The sequence below is a fragment of the Triturus cristatus genome, chromosome 4_1 (assembly GCF_964204655.1).
Source record: "Triturus cristatus chromosome 4_1, aTriCri1.1, whole genome shotgun sequence".
NCBI classification, from domain to species: domain Eukaryota; kingdom Metazoa; phylum Chordata; class Amphibia; order Caudata; family Salamandridae; genus Triturus; species Triturus cristatus.
In genome coordinates, this window is record NC_140585.1 from 610,510,355 (window position 1) to 610,529,864 (window position 19,510).

Here is a 19,510-nt window from a genome sequence, read left to right on the forward strand (position 1 = left end):
GAGAAAGCAGAGAGGCGGCCGGGACAGGCCGCGTGTAGACGCACGCACGTGCGAGTAGCAGCGCTCCGTGTGGCGGCCGCCACCGGAGCGGGTCAGGCAGCGAGGATCCAGCCGTCGTGTTGCGAGAGTCCGGAAAGACCCCCTCGTCGCCAGTTGTTACGTCCTGTGTAGGACGGAGAATGACAGCGGGTAGGTAGGCGGGCAGCATGCACTCCGGGATCGGGGAGGAGATAGAAACACACACCTACGCTTTGCACTGCGCTTCGGTGCACTGACCCGGATCATCCGGTCCAGCCCCCATTTATTTAACTAGGCCCTTCCGGGTCACAGACGGGACCACTCTCGCGTAAGCGTGGGGGGTGTTCCCTTAAACATAACAGTAGCTACACAAAATAGAGTGTTAACATTTTAGGTAGTGTTGTGTAGTTTAAATCATGGTTTCAGAATGACTGTAAAATAACATGTCAACGAAATATGTAGGCAAAAAGCCCCCTCCCCTTCTCGTTCACATGGGTGCAAGACTTCTTGAAGGATGTCAATAAAATGTTCTGAGGAAAGTGTCTTGTGTTGCACTCACTACACAATGTAAGGTAAACCAACGAAAAACTGAGAGCTGACTCCTGCTCAAAAAGCGGGCTCTCGGCCAGTCCCGGTTTCTCAGCCAACCGGCCTGAGAATGCTGGGACACGTAGACAAAAACTTAAGGGGTAAATTAATACTGCACATCCCATAGCGCTTAATAGCGTTTGCTGTAGGGACAAGACTACCTTAAAGACACCCTTGTGACAGGTGGTAAGGCGATAACCTGCTAAAATATATCTGCAGGTGGTCACGTGATCAAGCATTGTGTTAACGCGGACGTCTGTGTAAACTAGTCTGGAAAATGCTTATCTTTCGGGTCAGGACCTGGAAATGCACATGAACCTCTAAAGTAAAAGCGTAGAAGAACGCGCCTCTTTTACTGCAACAAATAAGTGCTTTTCCGTAACCGGGGACCCCGTGGCCGCCATAAAGGCGTCAGACACCGTGACATATCTCTCGAGCACGCCGGCTGCCGGCGAGGCGCACTTCGGGCTAGTCGGGAGAGGCGCTCTGAACTGCGGCGTGCGTGCTCGCCTGGAATGAGAGCTGCGTTATTGGTTCGCCGGGGCGCTTAGCATAATCACCCAGCTAGTCTGTGGTGGAGGGAGGTGATTATCACTGGGAACAGATGGGCAGGTCCCGAGCACTGCCAGATTCCGCACAGCCTCCGTGTACTGTTGCTTCTCGCTTTTCTTCTTCTTGGTGTTCTAACTCTTTTGTTTGCTTGTATTTATGAGTGTATTTTGTAAACGAGCCACGGCTGGAATAAAAGATCAGGGGCTGGAATATCCTCCCGTTTTTAGCCTCAAATGCGCGCGCCGAGGGGGTTCAGCATGCTGCCAGAGTGCGTCTAAATGGAAGGGACCGGTCGCGAGCCTCAATGCATGAACGGATTTGTGGGGAAGCTTAGCTCCGCGAGCTGCATCCCCGGCTCGGGGTGGATTCGATTGCGTCCGTGATCGGAAATGATTTTCTCGGATATGAACACGGTTTCTGGCTCCCCCAAGGTTCACCCCGCCAATGGGATCCGCTTTTACACTTTTCAGGTAAGTGGCCCTCGCCCACAGAAGTTTCATTTGGATTTGGGTGGCGCGAGGCAAGAACGCCTGTGACGGAAGTGGCCACCAGGTGTCTGGAATGGGTGTGGCTGTCAGGTGGGAGATAAACAATGACAGTAATTGATGCTGCAATTAAACGGATGCGCTGACACACCTGTTTTTTGCTTGTGCATGCTTCGTCCTCAGCCTTGTTGTGACTCTCCAGTTAACACAATACAGATTATTTGTGCTGATGTATCGAGCGTGAGGTTCTTGGAGGGCTGGTGGTTTCACGTGTGAGCTAAGATTTGAAAGCACAGTGTCAGATAGAATGCAACCGTTTTGAAACTGTTTACCACCTAATTCCCAGGGCGCTAGCCCAGGTACCTCACACACTTCAATCGAACATAAATGTATTGTGTCGTGTTGTGTGCAATGCACCACAAGTGAACGTGACCATGCCTCCCTCATAGATCCTGAAAAAATGCACGCCCCTGGTCCCAACGTCTTGCTTTCGCAAGGGTAAAGAAAGCAGGCGTTTCAGGTCACATGTCCACAGGAGGCAGTATACATATATATCACAGCCATACCAGGATGATGCCTTCTCCAAGTCCCACGTGTGAACAGTAAAAGCACGTCACATGCGCTGCATACTAAATGAGGGCACGCCCTGTAACACTACTTGACATAGATAGACCCTTCATGGGCGCCTAGACCGAGGCGCCCATGGGTCGTCCAGCACGTGCTCTGTGTGATAGTGTCTCAGCAGCCATAGACGCTGCACAGCAGGGTGACAGACACCATTTATTGCTACGTGAAGAAAACAAACGATAATATGTGTATTCAGATAAGGGAAGGAGCCCCTCTTCATGGTTTGAAAGAAGGTAGGAATGCGTGGAAGATGTTTCACTAGCCCCGGCACATGTGAAATTACTAATCTAAACCCCGGCACATGTGGAATTACAAATCTGAGCCCCGGCACGTGAAATTACAAATCTGAGCCCCGGCACATGTGAAATTACAAATCTGAGCGCTCTGTTAATTGGGGCGTCCAGTTTCACGTTCATTCTGAAGAATGGTCTGCAGTAGCCGCAGCACAGACCTCAAGTGCACTCAACCGTGTCCCCCCTACCTGCTTCAGCCTCTTGCCTGTGCCTCCTCCACAGCCACCGAGCCGCAGCATGGCCAGGTCAGAGGCTGAGCGAGGCGACGGACGGCGGAGGGGAATCGCCTCTTCACAATAATGAGACGCCGGGGCTGCCAGTGATCCGGAGAGAGATGTGCGCTCTCAGGCTTCTCCTGCTAACAAATTGCCACTTTTTCTTCACACGCCGAGACCTCAATAAATTCTCCTTACAATATCCTGTATCCAGGCTTGCTTATCTGGCACTGAACATTAAGCATTCAACCCCAGTCACTCAAGAGGAACATCTGTGCCTTTGACATGCTGGGCTGTGCGTGCGGTGGCACACGCCCTGCCTGTTATTTATTGGACACCGATAAGGCCCCTGTTGATATTTCTGGCTTGTGGGTGGGATATCTCTCGCTGTCCCCCACAGCTCCTAAGCACCAGCCCTCCTCTACCGCGGCTTCGAGGCTTTTCCTCCATCCTCACAAACGCCTCTGCTTTCTGCCAGTATCACACCAGCGCACTTCTAGCAGGGTCAGAGATGGTTAAGTGGGAAATGTTATCTTTTTCTGCGCCCCCGTGTAATCCCCCTGGGCCCAATCAAGGTGAAAGTATTGACCTGCAGTAATAAAGTTGAAACTGAACACCAGGACTTGTGCAGGCAGACATTCTCTCAACTTTAATGAAAGAGGATTATGTAACCTATAGATTTAGTATACAGAATTATGTTATAGAGTGTTTTTTCTGTAATCTCGATTGGGCGATTGATTATGTTTTAAAAGTGGACAGGTTGACTTTAGGAGGCACACAACGCATCAGCATCATTTCTGCTTGAAAGTCATGCGAGTCCCTGTTGTGTGTAATCTTTCCTGTGGTTATTCTCTTGTGCCCGGCGATGGAGGTGGGACCTCGAGAAATCAATTGAGGTTAGCAGAGTGAGCCGTTTAGAAGCGCAGCGCCTGAATGTAAAGTTAAAGCAATGTGTTATCGAGGGCCCTGCCTGCTGCAGTCCTCGCCTTCAATTATTCATTGTGTGCACACATGCGCTGGGAGTTTAATAATGTGTCTAATGGTGCGAGCGCAGGGTTTTCAGTAGTGGTGTGAAGGGACCAGGGGGTAGTCTTCAGTGTTTTGAGTCCTGCTTTTTTCTGAGTTATATTATTATATGCTCATACGTTCATTACTTTGCTCTTGAGCAGACCCTGGCTAGGAGGACCTCGTGATACCGTGTTTGATGGATATAAAGGTAAAGAAAACACACATTTCGTGTATGGTTCATTCCGAATACAATAGGCTTAAGTTGACTTGTAGACCGCTTTTCTAGTAACAAGTAAAAAAATGAATACAACGAACTTCTCTTTTCTTGACAATCCGAATAATACATTGTTAAATAGTTAGGTTGAAATCCTGTGTTTTTAACTTTAAATTCTTTGAAAGTCGTGAAACACAAATGTAATTGTTTAAGTCTTTTCTGTATAGATTGCTTGAAGTTACAACGCTGCTGCTGTTGTGGAAACTTCTTGTGTCTCGCAAATGGGTGCGACGGGCCTTGCTTCTGTGTACTGTGCAAGCTTGGTCATGGTTTAGCTGTTTAATGAAGTGTCATTTTATCAGACATGGGATAACAGGTGGTGGCAGACTACACTGTGGCAATTAAGAATACATTATTTCCAGTTCTGATGACCCTTTTTTTGTTCGGAAGTCGGGGCATGTTGCACTGACTATGACAATTCAGTGACTGTAATCAAATACACACCGAGACGTTGTGCTTGTGTGACAGGAATCTATCCATACGTACAAACTGCATGTGGGTGGAGAGTTTGGATTCATCACTTAGCCTTCATTTTGCATTTCGTGCATCGTCTACTGCCAAACGGGTAGAGTTGTTAAAATGACCACCTGGCACTTTGGCCCTCGCCCTGAAAGCTTCGGTTTAACGGCATTGAGCAAGTCCTTGTATTTTGCGCAGCACACAGTACAGGCCGAGTCTCCTCGTGGTGCAGATAAGAAATGTGAGGAACATCAGTCTTGTGCAGAGGGGTGGACGGAGAGGGCTGGACACTGCAGATCGGTAGCATATTCTGTCCACACGGCTGGCCATTGGGCCCGAGTCTGCTGGATATGGTCCATGCTTCCTTTTCTTCTGAGGCTTCTGGCAGTGCTGCCACGGGATACAAACTATTATAAGACACAACATTTTAGCACAATCCATGGCACACTGATGCTCCCCTTCATGAGCAGTAAGCATTCTTACTATTTGATCAAGTGTTTCTTATCTACTGTATGTTAATAATGAATACTTGGCTCCCAATACTGCATGTGAAGTGTTTTTCTTTGCAAAACAAGAATCCTAGACAGTTCCAACTGTGACAAGCTCAACTCAGACATGATCAAAGTAGTGATTTTCTTAAAGAAGACCTTGCAGTGGGACTCCACCTGTTGGCCGGCAGACGTAGGGCCAAAACTCACACTCAGCACCTAAGCAAGAAACCTGTAATCATCTTAGAGAACAAGCTCAACATGTCATCCCAGGTCAACTCCTTCCCCACAACCTGCTTTCACATCCTGAGGATGCTGTAGAAACGCTTCAAGTGGCTACCGGATAACACCACGAAAACAGTCACACAGGACCTCATAACCAGAAGACTTGACTACGACAACACACTATATGCTAGGATCCTCTGAACAAGCTTCAAACCATTTAGAGTTCAGTCGCCAGAAACATCCTCAACACACCATGCCTTACCCACATTACACCACACCTCAGGAAATTCCACTGGCTCTACACACACTCTGGCAATTCCAGCGTTGAGTGTGTTGGTACACTCAATTCAAACTCCTTACACACACATACAAAGCACTACACAACAGAGACCACCTACCTCAAAAGCTGCATACACTTCCACCAACCCTCCAGAGACCTCCGCTCAGTATAACTCTCACTGGTACACATACCCCACATACACAGAAGCAGAGCAAGAGGTTGCGCCTTCTCATACATCTCTTCCACAGCATGAAACAATCTAGTGCAAAAGCATAATATCGACTGAGTGGATAGATATACGGTACAACACACAAATACCTCAATTGCATAGCTATGAAAATTCTGTCTTTAATATGAAATTAATGAACTTTCTTTCTGACACCACCCCATATGAGCAGAATAAGATGTTATTGTTGGAAAACGAGGTAGCATCTGTGAGGCCTGCACAAATAACATGACTACATTTGTCCTTCACTGGGAACCAAACACCCAATTGTAGCGCCTGACTCTCAGAGGGTAGCGTTGCACAGCAGTCTGAGGCTTACTCAATCAAGGGAGGTGGTGTGGGCTAGTAATCGCCATTTGCAGGTGCACAAAAATAACACTCAATAATTGATTGTCCAGTCTTTACTTTGCTTTATAAAAGTAAGAGTACATTTATTAAACACACACACCACTCAATACTATGCACCAATTTACAAATATACATAAGCTGTTGGAATTACTTAGTGACATTGCATAACATCTCCACCCCTCCCACAGGGGGGGGTGGGGTCTAGTACCACCACTCCCATGTATGCACATAAACTTGCCCCCAATGCAGTTAGTTGAACATAACCTGGAGCGAGGGCCCTGCGCACTGGCACCATCCCAGTGGCGACCCACCCCATTACCTCAACAAGCATTAAAAAGGGGTAAACCTGCCTTGGTGACACATGACCCTGACTGAGCATCTCCTACTGACCATAAAGTATGCACCTCTATATCTTAAGGGCTAGCATTCTGGGGTCTTCACCTAAGCGCAGCAGCAAGAATCCATGTTGACGCACACTTTAGAATGACAGTACTCATCACCTTGGTTGATCATTTGAATGCATTGCAATTACAGCCCCTAAGGGCATCACAGATGAAATCACAGGATTGCGCATATACAGCCAGACACCCTAGCAGGACTGTCTGGCAACATAGCCCGACTTGGCTTATGACATCTCCTTACACATGTGACTTACAGTCCCTTCAAAAGAAGTACTCCTGGCAACTACACTTCTCCTGAAGTGTGCCTCTTCACTTTAAAAGGAATCACAGGTAAAAGCATGGGATTACTTAAATACAGCCAGACCCCCTAGCAGGAAGGTCCAGCAACATAACTACATTTAGCATAACATCCCCTTACACATGTGACTTACAGTCCCTTCAAAAGAAGTACTCCTGGCAACTACACTTCTCCTGCAGTGCGCCTCTTCACTTTAAAAGGAATCACAGGTAAAAGTATGGGATTACGTAAATACAGCCAGACCCCCTAGCAGGAAGGTCCAGCAACATAACTCCATTTAGCTTAACATCACCTTACCCAGATACTTCACTTTACACATGTGACTTTCAGTCCACCTAAAAAGAAATAACCAATAGTAAATGCATTTCGGTGCAATTACACCACTTCACCTCCAGGGGATGCCCTTCTCCAGACATCCCCAACTCAGCCTTTCACTCCATGATGCACTTCATAGTACACCCTCAGCTGTAGAACATAAGTTCCAGCCTAGAAGGTGTTAAAGGCTGGCTGAGCCCTTGAGGGGTTATTCTTTCAGATGCTCCGTGAAACTTAGGGGTGGACTGTTCTGCTTTATGCTGGGGGAGACTGCGGTGCTCCTGCAGCCCCCCTGCACCCCTTTTCACACATGAGGGTGACCCCCTCCTCTGGGGGCCACCAGGCACCAAAATGGCAGATTTCTTCATGCTGGGGGGGGGGGGAGACTGCGCTCCTCCAGCAGCTCCCCCAGCACCTTTTCACAAGTGAGGGTGACCCCCCTCCTCTGGGGGCCACAAAGCACCAAAACGGCAGATTTCCAAATGCCTGGCAAGGCATTATGGGGCGCTTCATGCTCCTCTTTACCAGCCCCAGCCACTGGGAACACTCTCCTCCGCCCTCAGGGTCTCTGATTCAGCAGGGTGCTGTCTTCACTGGCTCCCTGCGCCAGCCTTTCGCCAGGCTCTCCTTCTGGACCTCTCTTCTCCCTGCGCAGAGGCCCCTGCTTCTGTGCACCAGTCCTGGGCTCTTCTTCTGGTGCTGATAGGGTCCTGGGGGCTGTCAGGGGGACTCTCCTTCCAACTGCCCATTGCGCCAGGCTCCAGCACCTTCACCCTCAGCAGACCACACCCCAGAGAGACCTTCTCTTCCTGTGCAAGCACTTTTTAAAAGTTGAGTAGGGGGCTGGCAGGAAGTCTCTGTTGGTCCTATCAAACAGCGACACATCACTTCCCTGCCCCTGCTCCCTCCTTCTTGTCCAGCCTCTGAGCTTGTTCAAAATGGTGTCGTCCAGGGTTTCTGGACACATGTCTGAAGCCTCATCCCCCACGCTGCCTTCCCTCCTTGGTGCAGCCTGGTGCCTGGCACCCAGTGACAGCTGCTAATTGATGAGCCTGTAGCCCCTCCCATCTTCTCTTCGTGGAGAGGAGGCCCTCCCTTGTGGAAGAAAGGTTATCAATCCATCCAGCTGAGGTCAGCCCTCAGCCTGGGTCTGGTCCTGGCTGGCTCAGAGAAATATGACAGTTCTGGATGACCCAAAAGCAGTACAAATATGACTTTGGACTCTGCAGAATACTTCTTTTCACATTTGCTACAGTGGACTTAAGTGCGTGTCCGGAATCTGTAGGCCTAATGGATGCTAATCTAGCCCATGGCTCCACATTCCCATAGGGGAATAATGAAGTGAAAAAACAGTAAGGCACACTGACTTTCCCCGGCATGTTTCATCCCAGTGTATAAAGCCTATTCCATGTCACCACCCAATACTGCATAAGTCCTGCCACACCATTCACTTTGTAGCTGCTCCTGGACTGTGCACGCTAGGAATCTCCCCTGCGCAGCCCGTACACGTGTGCACACGCATGTACACATGTGTCTGCATGTAACCAGCCCGGTGTCCCTTACTCCAGCTGCTGAACAGTGGCCTGGTCAAGCCAGGGGAACACCAGTAAAATCCCCATGCAGTCTCTTACATCCTGAGTTCACTGTGGGTGAGTCCCAATTTATGAGGCTCCCCCACAGTAAAAGCTCCACAATTAGGTGCTCAAAAAGCCAAAAATCCGGGCAGCCCATAGTGTCAGAACCACCTTCTAACAGTTATGCAATAATCAAATACACTATATTCCGAAGTGAATCATATACATTTCTTGACATCAATCAATTGATGTAGACTGATAATTGTGTGCCCTTATTCATTCCTCCTGGGCATTTGGTACTCATTTCGATGATGTATTTGAATTCTAGTTTTCTCCAAGCTTGTAGAGAGGGATTGCCCAAAAACATGAAAAGGGCAAGATCTGAGTAATATTTTTCTGCAAATTGTCGTGCTACACAATATATGGGGCTGTAGTGTTTAATGCCCCTTGATTCTCTAATACTCTTTGCTTCACTGGGAAGATGCTGCTCCTAATGTATTTCAAATTACAAGGGCATATAATTGGAGTTACATGTTGGATTCTTAGATTTATGCCCTGAAGGCAACATGTACTCTTTCACATGTCTGATGTTTTTCTATGCTTTAGCATTTCCCACAAATATAAAAAAATAACCTTGTGTACATTCCATCCAACTGACAGGGGGGTTGTGTGCCATGTCACTGTGAACTAATATGTCCCTTAATGATTTAGAGTTACAGTATATTATGGAAACATATGGTGTTAAATCATTCCCATTCACCCTATCCCGTTTTACCAGCATCCAATGTCTAGCTAGAATTGTTTACCTTCCTGGGATCTTCTGTTTAAAGTGGTGATGGATTTGACCATGTCCTGAACCTTTTCATTCTCAGGACTAGACTCCGATATTATAGTTTCCCTACTTCCCGATTGAATTTTCTTTATGGCTTGCATCCAAGACATTATGGAGATATCCTCTCTACTTACATCTAGAAACAATGTCTTCTTTGTTTTATACCATATTACCGTGGTCCATTTCTCTTTCTCTCTGATTAATTCCCAATATAGGATGATACATTTTAGTTGTGTCAGGATGCTGACTTTCGCAATAAAGTATGCAGATGGCAGCTGTTTCTTTATGAAACAATTTCATTATTAGTATCTCATTTTCTACCTCTACCTGAAGATTTTAAAAATGTGTGAATTGTGTCTGTTTCTCTTTGATACACCAAGAGAAAGATCAGTTCAAGTCATTGTCTTGCAGTTTGGTAATACATTTCAAAACTTGTTCCTTCTCACTCTCTCAGATTACAAACAAATCATCAGTGTAGCGATTCCACATCCTTATGTGTTTGATGAACTCGTTCTCTCCAGACCAGACCTCCTGCTCCTCCCATCAGCCCATGAACATATTTGCATAGCTGGAGGCAAAGCAGATGCCCATCGTGTGGCTAGATGTGTGTCTCCACTACTACTCTTCAATGATAAAGATGTTGTTATTCAAGCAGAATTTGATGCTTTTCATCAGCATTATGGTATGATTGTTCCTGCTCAATGGTCTACTTCGAAAGAAGTATAAGTAGACTGAGAGTCTGTCATTGTGTTGAATGCATGTGTATAATGAGCATACGTCGTCTGATAAATAAATAAATACGATGTATGCTAGGTAATAAGAGTTATTTTTCTTAAGAAGTCACAGCCATACTGGCAGTAGAAGCTAAGACTTAGTACAAATGCATTGTGAAATGATTTAAGTAAATGATCATGTTTTCCAGTACGCTGCCATTGGAAGAAACACTGGGTCTACCCGGGGGTTTGGTGAGGTTCTTATGGGCTTTCGGAAGTAAATAAAAGTATGGTATAATGAATTTGTCTGTGTCCAAAAAGCAATACTCCTCATAGTCTAGCCAACATTTTTCTTTCCAATCCTATGAAAAGCATGAAATATGCGAATCATCTATTTGTCAATCTCTAGATGAATCTGTACAGAACGGCCTGAGCTATGCGGTTGGTGAAACGCTTCCTGTTTGCAATAAACCACATCAGGAAGTACCACTTTTCCCCTCTTGTCTGAGGGATTTGATAATTCTGGAGTATTCCTGCTATGCTTTTATGACTTTTTATGTATCAAGATTACAGAGGTTGTTAATGACCATATCACGGATATTATCAATAATGTAAGCGGTAATTGAATATATATTTCAGTTTGAACTCTCTGCCACTGCTCTTATCGACAATGACTCTCATGTCTTGTAAAAGTTTTCATCCTGCCTTGTCCTGACGTCCCTCATTCTCCAATGTCTGTAAATGTAATCAAACCTTCTACTTCACTATTGGGCTGTTTGGGTTTTCTCACAATCTGTCAAAGCTGCAGCCATTTCAAGGACTTTATAGGCCTTCGTGAGTTTTAACTTCCTATTCGAAAGGAATGGGTCTATCCTTGTACTACAATCAGTCAATTATGGCAAATGGAGAGGCCTAATTACAGTACTGGCATTTCAGATAATTTCAGATTCAGTTAATAATGGGAGGAAAGGTTAGTCACAGTTGCAGTATTCTCACTGCTTTGGTTTATATCTTGTGCTCTTTGTCTCCCATCTCTCTTTTCTCATCAAGTGTCATGCCTCTCCATTTGACATCTAAACCTTCCACGTCTCTCCCTCTTTCTAGTTTTGTCTTTTTTCTTTGCTCATCTGATCACACTTTTTTGTTTTTAGATGAATATCTTCCTTGATAAATCAGGTGGAATGAATCTAAAAAAGTTCCATGATCGTTTAACCCCTCTGTTGATAATTCCTCCTGTATGAATCGTAACTAGCCTCTGAACTGGTGTCTTTCATCATTTGTTCCTTCTATGTTTGTGCTGAGATAGTGCTCATGTCCTTTCTGAAGACATAACAAAACTGAAGCGAAGTATCACTCCAAGACCGGACGCACAGCATACTCCTTGTTCCATAACAAAGATGCCACAAATTAATCAATGTTTAATCCATTTTATTCCAAGTATTCCAAAGCTCATATTCTTTTCATCTTGTTACATGTGAGGCGCTTATGTATGAACAGTTTCTAATCTGGCAGATATGCCAATCCAGGCCTTTTTTCTGTCGCATGGCCCATACATAATTCATCCTTAGTGATTGATCTTCTTTTAGTTTTTTTACCCAATGCATTTCAGGCTTTTACTAGCCCTTCCTCTGGGGTTCACATTTTTTTTTTTTTAAAAAAGTCAAAATCTGGCCATCCGCATAGTCAGGTTTGTCTTGCAAGCATTTTCTCCTCGTTTTGAGCTAAACCTCATCATATTTATTCAGTCTCAGCTCTAGGTCCTTAAACATGTGTCGACTTGCTCTCTGTCAAGATATTTTTTTTTTAATTCCTCTTTCAGTTTATATACCTCTTCACATGTCACTCCCAGATCTATATTTGCAAATTTAATTAACTACTTCATCATGGATTTATAAGAACTCTCTATCAGTTCAGTCCATTCTTTCAGGAGCTTAGGATGGAATTTTCCATAGGTTGAAATGATGACCATGACAATGCTTTTGTGACTTTGTTTACATCTATGTAATTTTCAAGGTACGGTAGCTGCTACCACTTGCTTAGTTCTTTTTTGGATAGTTTCTCAGATAGGGAGAGTTTCTGTCTTAGATTTGAACTGTTGTCGAATGTGCTTGAACCTTCACTGCGTACCTCAGGCAGGACAGTGGTCTCACCGAAAAATGCTTTTGCAGGAAGTTTGTACTTATTCAGTGTTTCCATCATTCTAAAAGTGAGCGTTACAAATGCTCCATTAGCAAAACTCTGGAGCATTCTGTTTGTGGCTGCTTTGCCACTCTCCTGCCTGATAACATGAAGGAAGCAGGTAAACAAAAGGATCAACTTTAAGGCGTTATTGGTCACTATTCGAGCGATTCATGACATGTCACTATTTCAGCCGTAGATTCAGTTGATCTGTTCCTATCATAGCCCTTTGCTCCTCAAATCAGGGACTGCTTTGCACTAGAGTATGTTAAGGTAAGATAGGCGGTCACTCTTTCTCTCTAATAGCAGCAAAGATGTAGAAAGAGCTGTCTCTAGAGCAGAGAAAGGTCAATTTGGAAGTCACATTCAATAAATGTAGGTTTTGGAATGTTATTAGTTGCTGGCTAGCTTTGGGACTCTTCCTTTAAAAGCAGCTGTCGCGCAGTACAAATAGCAGATCATTCGCTTATTCAGCACTAAACTGTGTGAACAGCCAGCAAAAACATTTAAAATCAAGTGCAAAAGTATGACATGCTGAAAGGCATATTTTTTTGTAACTTATTCAACTATTCCTAGTATTGTGAGAACTCTTGGTCCAGACATTATTTGACGTGGTCTGGAATATTAGACAAGGGATTCTCCTGTTTTGTATACTTACTTTCTAGGATTATTAATTCATGACTTTGATTATTTGATATTAGTAATGGAGGGTGATCAGGTTTCAGATGTGCTGAGTTGTGTAAAGTCACAGCTAACAAGTAAGAATGCTCAAAGGATATAAGTCACGGCCACCTACCGTCACATGTCGCGTAGACAACAGTCCACACGTATAACAAACAAAGAGGTGAATATCCTGAGTAATACTTGTCCAAAAGTATTTGAGAACAGTCCACAATTGTAGTTGTCACAGAAATCTTCTTCTATTCATTATTTTCATTTAATGCAATTCAACAGAGAAGATCACTCTCCACGCTGATAGACATTAAGACCAGAGTTCGTGCTGTTGCCCGTGGCTCATTATTGAGAGCTCAATGCCTTATTAGTGAAGCCTGCTTACTCTTGTAATATACAATTGCAGTTTTGTTGTGTTTCTCCAGCATATTTGGAGCAATTCTTGTGGATATTGCACCTGTGGTACTTTTAGCTCAGACTTGATGCATTTTTTTTAAAATCTGCCCTGAAGAAGTCTATGGTTTACCCCAAATAGACGAAACATGTGCTGGCAAGAATGGCTAGAATCCACACCTCTGCTGAATTGCATTCAATGAAAATAAAGAACAGAAGAAGATTTCTGTGACAACTACAATTGTGGACTGTTCTCAAATACTTTTGGACATTTATTGCTCAGGATATTCATTACTTTGTTGATCATTTGATGTCTAGTTTAATTTGCCCACAGGTGTGTAATAGTGGAGCAACTATCACACATGTAAATGATAGTATTATTTTTCTTTTGCCACTAAAAGTTTCAGTCACTGTTGGCATGTAGTGGGGCTCTGTAATGCATTGTTAGTAATTGTGAATATTAACAAATCATGTTATAGAAGGCATTTCATTTGTACCATCAGAAGTAACATAATGCAATATTTCCTATATTTCCATACCTTGTGGATAAAATGTTATGAGGAATCCCAGAATTTTGCATCTTCTTAATTGAACAGCCCTTTTTACCTTTGATACAAGGTAGGAATTATGTACTAGCAACAAGAGGAAGACTAAGTTGTTAGTCTTTTTTTCATGTTTATTGTTGATGCTATATATTGTCCCAGTGATGGATGGGCACATGTTTTGGTCTGAGAAAAACATTTCCAAAACATATCCCCTTTAAATCTGGTTTGAACAAGCTGTCGTGGAGTGGCAGCATTTTCTTTTGGGTTTTGCTTACATTATCGATAATAATTATAATGTCCCTGGAGAATTAGGACAACATTTTTGGAGGGCATCTTGTGGGGGCTCCTGCACACACTGCAGCCTTCAAACAGTGTGTCCATTCAATAGTTCCAGTCCCAAAGGAAGGGGTCCCCCGGACCATTTCGTAATGTGCCAGCCTCCGGGGAGATGGGGCATCTCGAGGGCAGGAATTGGCTCAGGGAAGGGTGCCAAATGCATGTTCCCTCCCTCCAAAGGGGTTTGTCTTAAAAAATAAATAAAGATTGTTGTGCTAACACCTGGTGGGCTTGGCCTTCCCTGGGGGAATTTTGAAATCATAGCATAGCATTACTCTGACCTTCCCATGCTCAATTCCCTTAGGGACTAAGATTAGAAAGCTGGTATCTTTGGGCCCGTAGGGTGGATCTGGAGGATCGTGTGCTCATGTTGCTCATGGTGGCCAGCCCCAGTCACCAAGTGAATTTTTGTCGGACCTTTGGCGACTGAAAGGATGCTTTTCATGGAGAGCTTGATTTCAGTGCTCTCTGCACCAGACCTGCCCTTTGCAGGTGCTCCTGAGGCTTACTCCTGCTTGGGGGGTGTTCCTCCAAAGTCCCTCCACAACCAGCACGCAGAACACCCTCCTTGACACACTCCCCAGGCCCCATGGCCTTCTGGGTGTCTTGCAGGGGCCTGTGTGTGAGTAGTGGAGTCAGAGACAAGTCAGCAGAGGGCCTCAGGGGGACACCTCAGGGTCCTTCAGCAAGTCCATTCCCCCAACTGTTCCTCAGGTGGTATAAGGGGGACAGCACCACTGGGTCTGGAGAGACTCATCCTAGTCCTGGAAGTCAGCAGGAGTTAAAGTCCCAAAGTCTATCTTTGCAGGGCATCAGGTGGCTCCTCCTTAGAACTGGACATTCTTTTGCCATCATTGCTCTCAGGTTCATTACCAAACATTCCTACATGCATAAAACATGCACGCACCAAACATTAATTTAAAAAAATCACACACACACACTTACCTGCAGCTCTGCCTCGGAGGTCCCAGGAGGATTGGGACTGCTGCCTTCCCTCGTTGGCTGAGTCAGCCAATGAGGGAAGGCAGCAGTCCCAACATCATCACAAAGTGGGATGGGGTCATGGGATGGGGTCAGTGAGACTGCTGACTCCATCCCAATCTTTAATGAAGTGTCAGTGATTGCCACTCGACCTTGGGCATTTCAGGCCTTAAAACTAAAGCACCCTAGTGCGAGGCAATCAGTGACGCTACCCCTCATCACTGAGGGGAGGGCCTCAGGAACCTTTGCTGAGCTGATGAGGTCACGCCCACAGGAGCTGTGACTTCCTCAGCCCAGTTAAGTTCAGCTTAGGCAGCCAGTAGCCTCTGCATTGAGCGCATGTCTGGCTCCTGGCTGCCTGACCTGAAAATGAACAGTGTCTGTCATGCTAACCTTTGTTCAGCCTGACAAACACTGTTTGTGAGGGGCAAAAGGTGGGGGGACATGGCCCCTCAGCTCCAATGGCGGCTGTCTGTGTGCAGAAGTTTTTAAGTGGAGGTGGAAAGTTCTACAACCCAGGCACCCATGACCAATACTAGGATGCCACATCATTACTCTGCCCCTGTTCCAACACTCCCACATAACTTTCTGGGACAATCCAATATGGCGACGTCTATTTGTCTGTTGAAAGAGCTTCCCTAAGAGCCTCAGCTGTGCCTTTAGCGGAAATAGCTGCCAGATGCCTTCCCACCAAAACATCCAATGCGAACACCTTCTGTGCTGAACTCCAGAGATCTGGTACTCTTCAAACTAATTAACAGATGAAGGTCTCCTTCCTTCCCACCACTTCCATTCCCAGGAACTATGTAAATAACTGTTAATGGCTCTATTGTGTGGAGAGGCCTGTGATCCTCCTGCTGGACAAAGGCCTGGAATCTTGTTATGAGCCGAGTCTGGGAAAAATAAAATGTTTTAAAGTGTCATAAGGAATTGGGTATTTTGTCAGGGACTCTAAGTCTATGCTAGGGGTGCATGATTACTCTTCGATTCATACCTTGCTGGATGCTGTATGTGTAAGTGTGGCGAAACTGTACATTAGTGGAGATTTCGCCTATAATGTTTAATACAGTGTAAGCCAACAGACTTTCAGTAATCACCACAGACCTATTCTATGAATGCCCACTCACAATATAACTCCTACCGCAGGTCAGTACCAATCCTTGAGGAGTCCCTTCTGCTACCTAAGCACAGATACTGGGCTGCGCAAGATGGCAGTCTCACTCGCGCAGCCCGACACATGTCCACAGGCATGTGTTCATGTGTAACGAGCCCAGAGTCACTTACCCTAGCTGTACAGCAGCAACCTTATCTTAAAAGGTAGACACTGGCAGTTACACTCTGATCATCTACAATGAATTTACAGTGAGTGAGACTCAGTCAAAGTAAAAGTCCAAAATCCAGGTAGTCAAAAGCAAAAAAGACTCAGGAGGACTAATAAGGCGAAACCTATTTGTTACACATACATTGAAGTCACTCTACAGTGCCTCCTCACAGAGTTCCCAACCCTTGACAGAAAAGAGGTAAAATTGCAAATACGTCTTCAACAGTTCCTTGCTGCTGCGAGACCCATGCCCAAAATGCAAAATGTCATTTTGACAGAGGTTTTAAAAACTGCTTTGAAACTGTTCATAATCCCCACCCAAGTAACTGAAAGTGTAGAAGTTTCCAGTCCAATTTGAAAATAATGATTACATGTTTGTTTCCAGTTTGCAAAATATAATTTGCTGTGACAACAATGTGGTGATGTGTACTCCTATTACATTGCCACAAATGAACCTGAGAGAGTCAGCATACTTATCTTAAGGATATACTAAAGACTGGCAACCCACTGCACGGTTGTAGATTTAATAACCTTTGTTACAGCTAAAAGGTTTCCATTTGTTAGCGACGTCACTGTCTTGGCTTATAGCAGATGTGCACTCCATAATGATACATAGTAACTGTTGGAAAACTAGGCAGTATCTGTGAGGCATGCACAAATAACATGACTACATTTGTCGTTCACTGGGAACCAAACACCCCATTGTAGCGCATGACTCTCAGAGGGTAGCGTTGCAGAACAGTCTAAGGCTTACTCAAGGGAAATGGTGTGGGCTAGTAATCACCATTTACCAGTACGCAGAAATAACACCCAATAATTGATTTTCCAGCCTATACTTTTTGTTTTTTAATAAAAAGGAAGTGTATATTTACTACACACACACACACACTACTCAATGCTATGCACCAATTTACAAATGTACATAAGCTGTAGGAATTACTTTGTGACATTGTATAACATCACCACCCCTCCTGCAGGGGTTTGGAGTCTAGTACCACCACTCCCATGTATGCACATCATGTTGCCCCCTAATGCAGTAGGTTGACCATAACCTAGGTGAGGGCCTTGCCCACTGGCTCAATCCCAGTGGCGACCCACCCCATTATCTCCACAAGCATTTACAATGGGTACACCTGCCATGGTGATACATAACCCCGACTGAGCAGCTCATACTGACCATACATTATACACCTCTACATCTTAGTGGCTAACAGTCTGGGTTGTTGTTCACCTACCGCAGCAGCAAGAATACATGTTTAGGCATCACTTAAAATGACAGTACTTACCAAAGCTGATAACAGTTATAATGCATTGCAATTAAAGCCCCTGAAAGGCATCACAATCACATGATTAAGCATGTAAAGCCAGATACCCTATCAGGAATGTCCAGCAACGTAACCCCACTTTGCTTACGCTTTCACAATTCACATGTGACTTCCAGTCCCTCACAAAAAACAGCATCCTGTAAATGCACCTCTTGTGCAATTGCAACTCTTCACCTCTAGGGGATGCCTTTCTCAAGACATCCCCAGTTCAGCCCTTCACACCTTGGTGCAGTCTCAAACACTTACACTCAGCTGTAGAACCAAAGGTTGAATGATGGCTAAATCATGGAGGGGGGTTGTTTCTTGTAAGTCCCCCCTGAGACTTAGGGAGGGACTTTCATATTTTGTGCTGGGGGAGTCTGTGTTGCTCCTGCAGCTCCCCCTGCACCTTAATAACCACTTAGTGGTGACCTCGTCATCCTGGGTTCACCACGCACAGAGAGCAAGCCGCTTTTCCTTGCAGGCCGGTCCGGGCCTGCAAGGCACTATAGGGCGATGTGCCCCTACCCGTGCATTACAGAACAGCGCCTCTCCCGCTGCTTGGGGAGAGCCGTGCTGCCATTGGGGGCGGCCTCACGCTGCGACATCTCTTCTGTTGGGGGCACGATCCCAGCCGGACCCCTTTCCTGAAGGTGAGTGTTCTTGCAGTTCAAGGAGCTCACCCCCGGCTGCTCCTGCTGGCTCCCCACCCGGACCGTACCCTCGTTTGCGGCCGCGGGTGCCGGCGCATCCATGCTGGTCTAGACACCAAGACTGCCACTGGCCCAGAGAGGCCTCGGGGAAGTGTGATGGTACTTCACCTCCTTCCCGCTGCTGCAGGAAGTACGGCGGCACTCCCCCTCTCCCAGCTTCACACCGGGGCCCGGAGATGTGAATTCTGGGCCCCCTGTGGCACTCTTCATGGGGAGTGTGACCGCGCTCCCTGACTTCCGCCTTCTCTTCCGGGCCCCGAGTGGCATCGCGGGCCCCTGGAATAGCTTCACGGTGAGCATGATGGCACTCCCTGGCTTTTCTTCTCCTGGCAGGGGGGACACTGCACCGCAACTACCCGGGCCCAGAGTTAGGATCCCGGGCCCATGAGACCTTCACGGGGAGCGCGACCTCGCTCCCCTGCTTCATTTTCGGTGGGGACCGGAATTGGGGATCCCGGGCCCCAAAGATCGCTTTGTGGGGAGCACGATGGCACTCCCATCCCTCCGTTGTCTTCGGGGGGCCAGGGGGCTCCTGGCATCCACCTTAGGTACAATTTCACAGGGAGCGCGATGGCGCTCCCCGACTTTCTCTTTTTCTGGGGCAGCCCCTGGGACCTGACCCACACCAGGGGCACATTTTAGACTGGTGGTGGAGCCCCACGCGCTCTCTTGTCGGTCCCATTAGAGGTCAAAGGTCAGCCACCTCCTGGGGGTGTATCTTGGCCCCCAAGTGGCCGATTTTCACCATTTTGGCCTCTTTTTGCTCCTGATGGCCAACCCTAGCCATCTGGAGCACTTTCCTTTACCCTCCTGGCCTCCAAGAGGGTGAACTCAGCAGGGAGCTATCT

General features: G+C 46.1%; 1 protein-coding gene across 3 annotated transcripts in view; it reads left to right on the forward strand.

The window, feature by feature from the left end:
• Positions 1-19,510, forward strand: part of PPFIA2 (PPFI scaffold protein A2) — a 1,995,062-nt gene that overhangs the window by 586,238 nt on the left and 1,389,314 nt on the right. Inside the window, exon 1 of one of the 3 annotated variants that reach the window (XM_085652975.1) lies at positions 1,228-1,628. The exons of the other annotated variants lie outside the window; for them this stretch is intronic. Within the exon in view, the coding sequence (XP_085509101.1) occupies positions 1,548-1,628 (81 nt within the window). The 5' untranslated portion in view covers positions 1,228-1,547. Of the gene's footprint in view, positions 1-1,227; positions 1,629-19,510 lie in introns of those variants that run through there. 3 annotated transcript variants of the gene reach the window in all.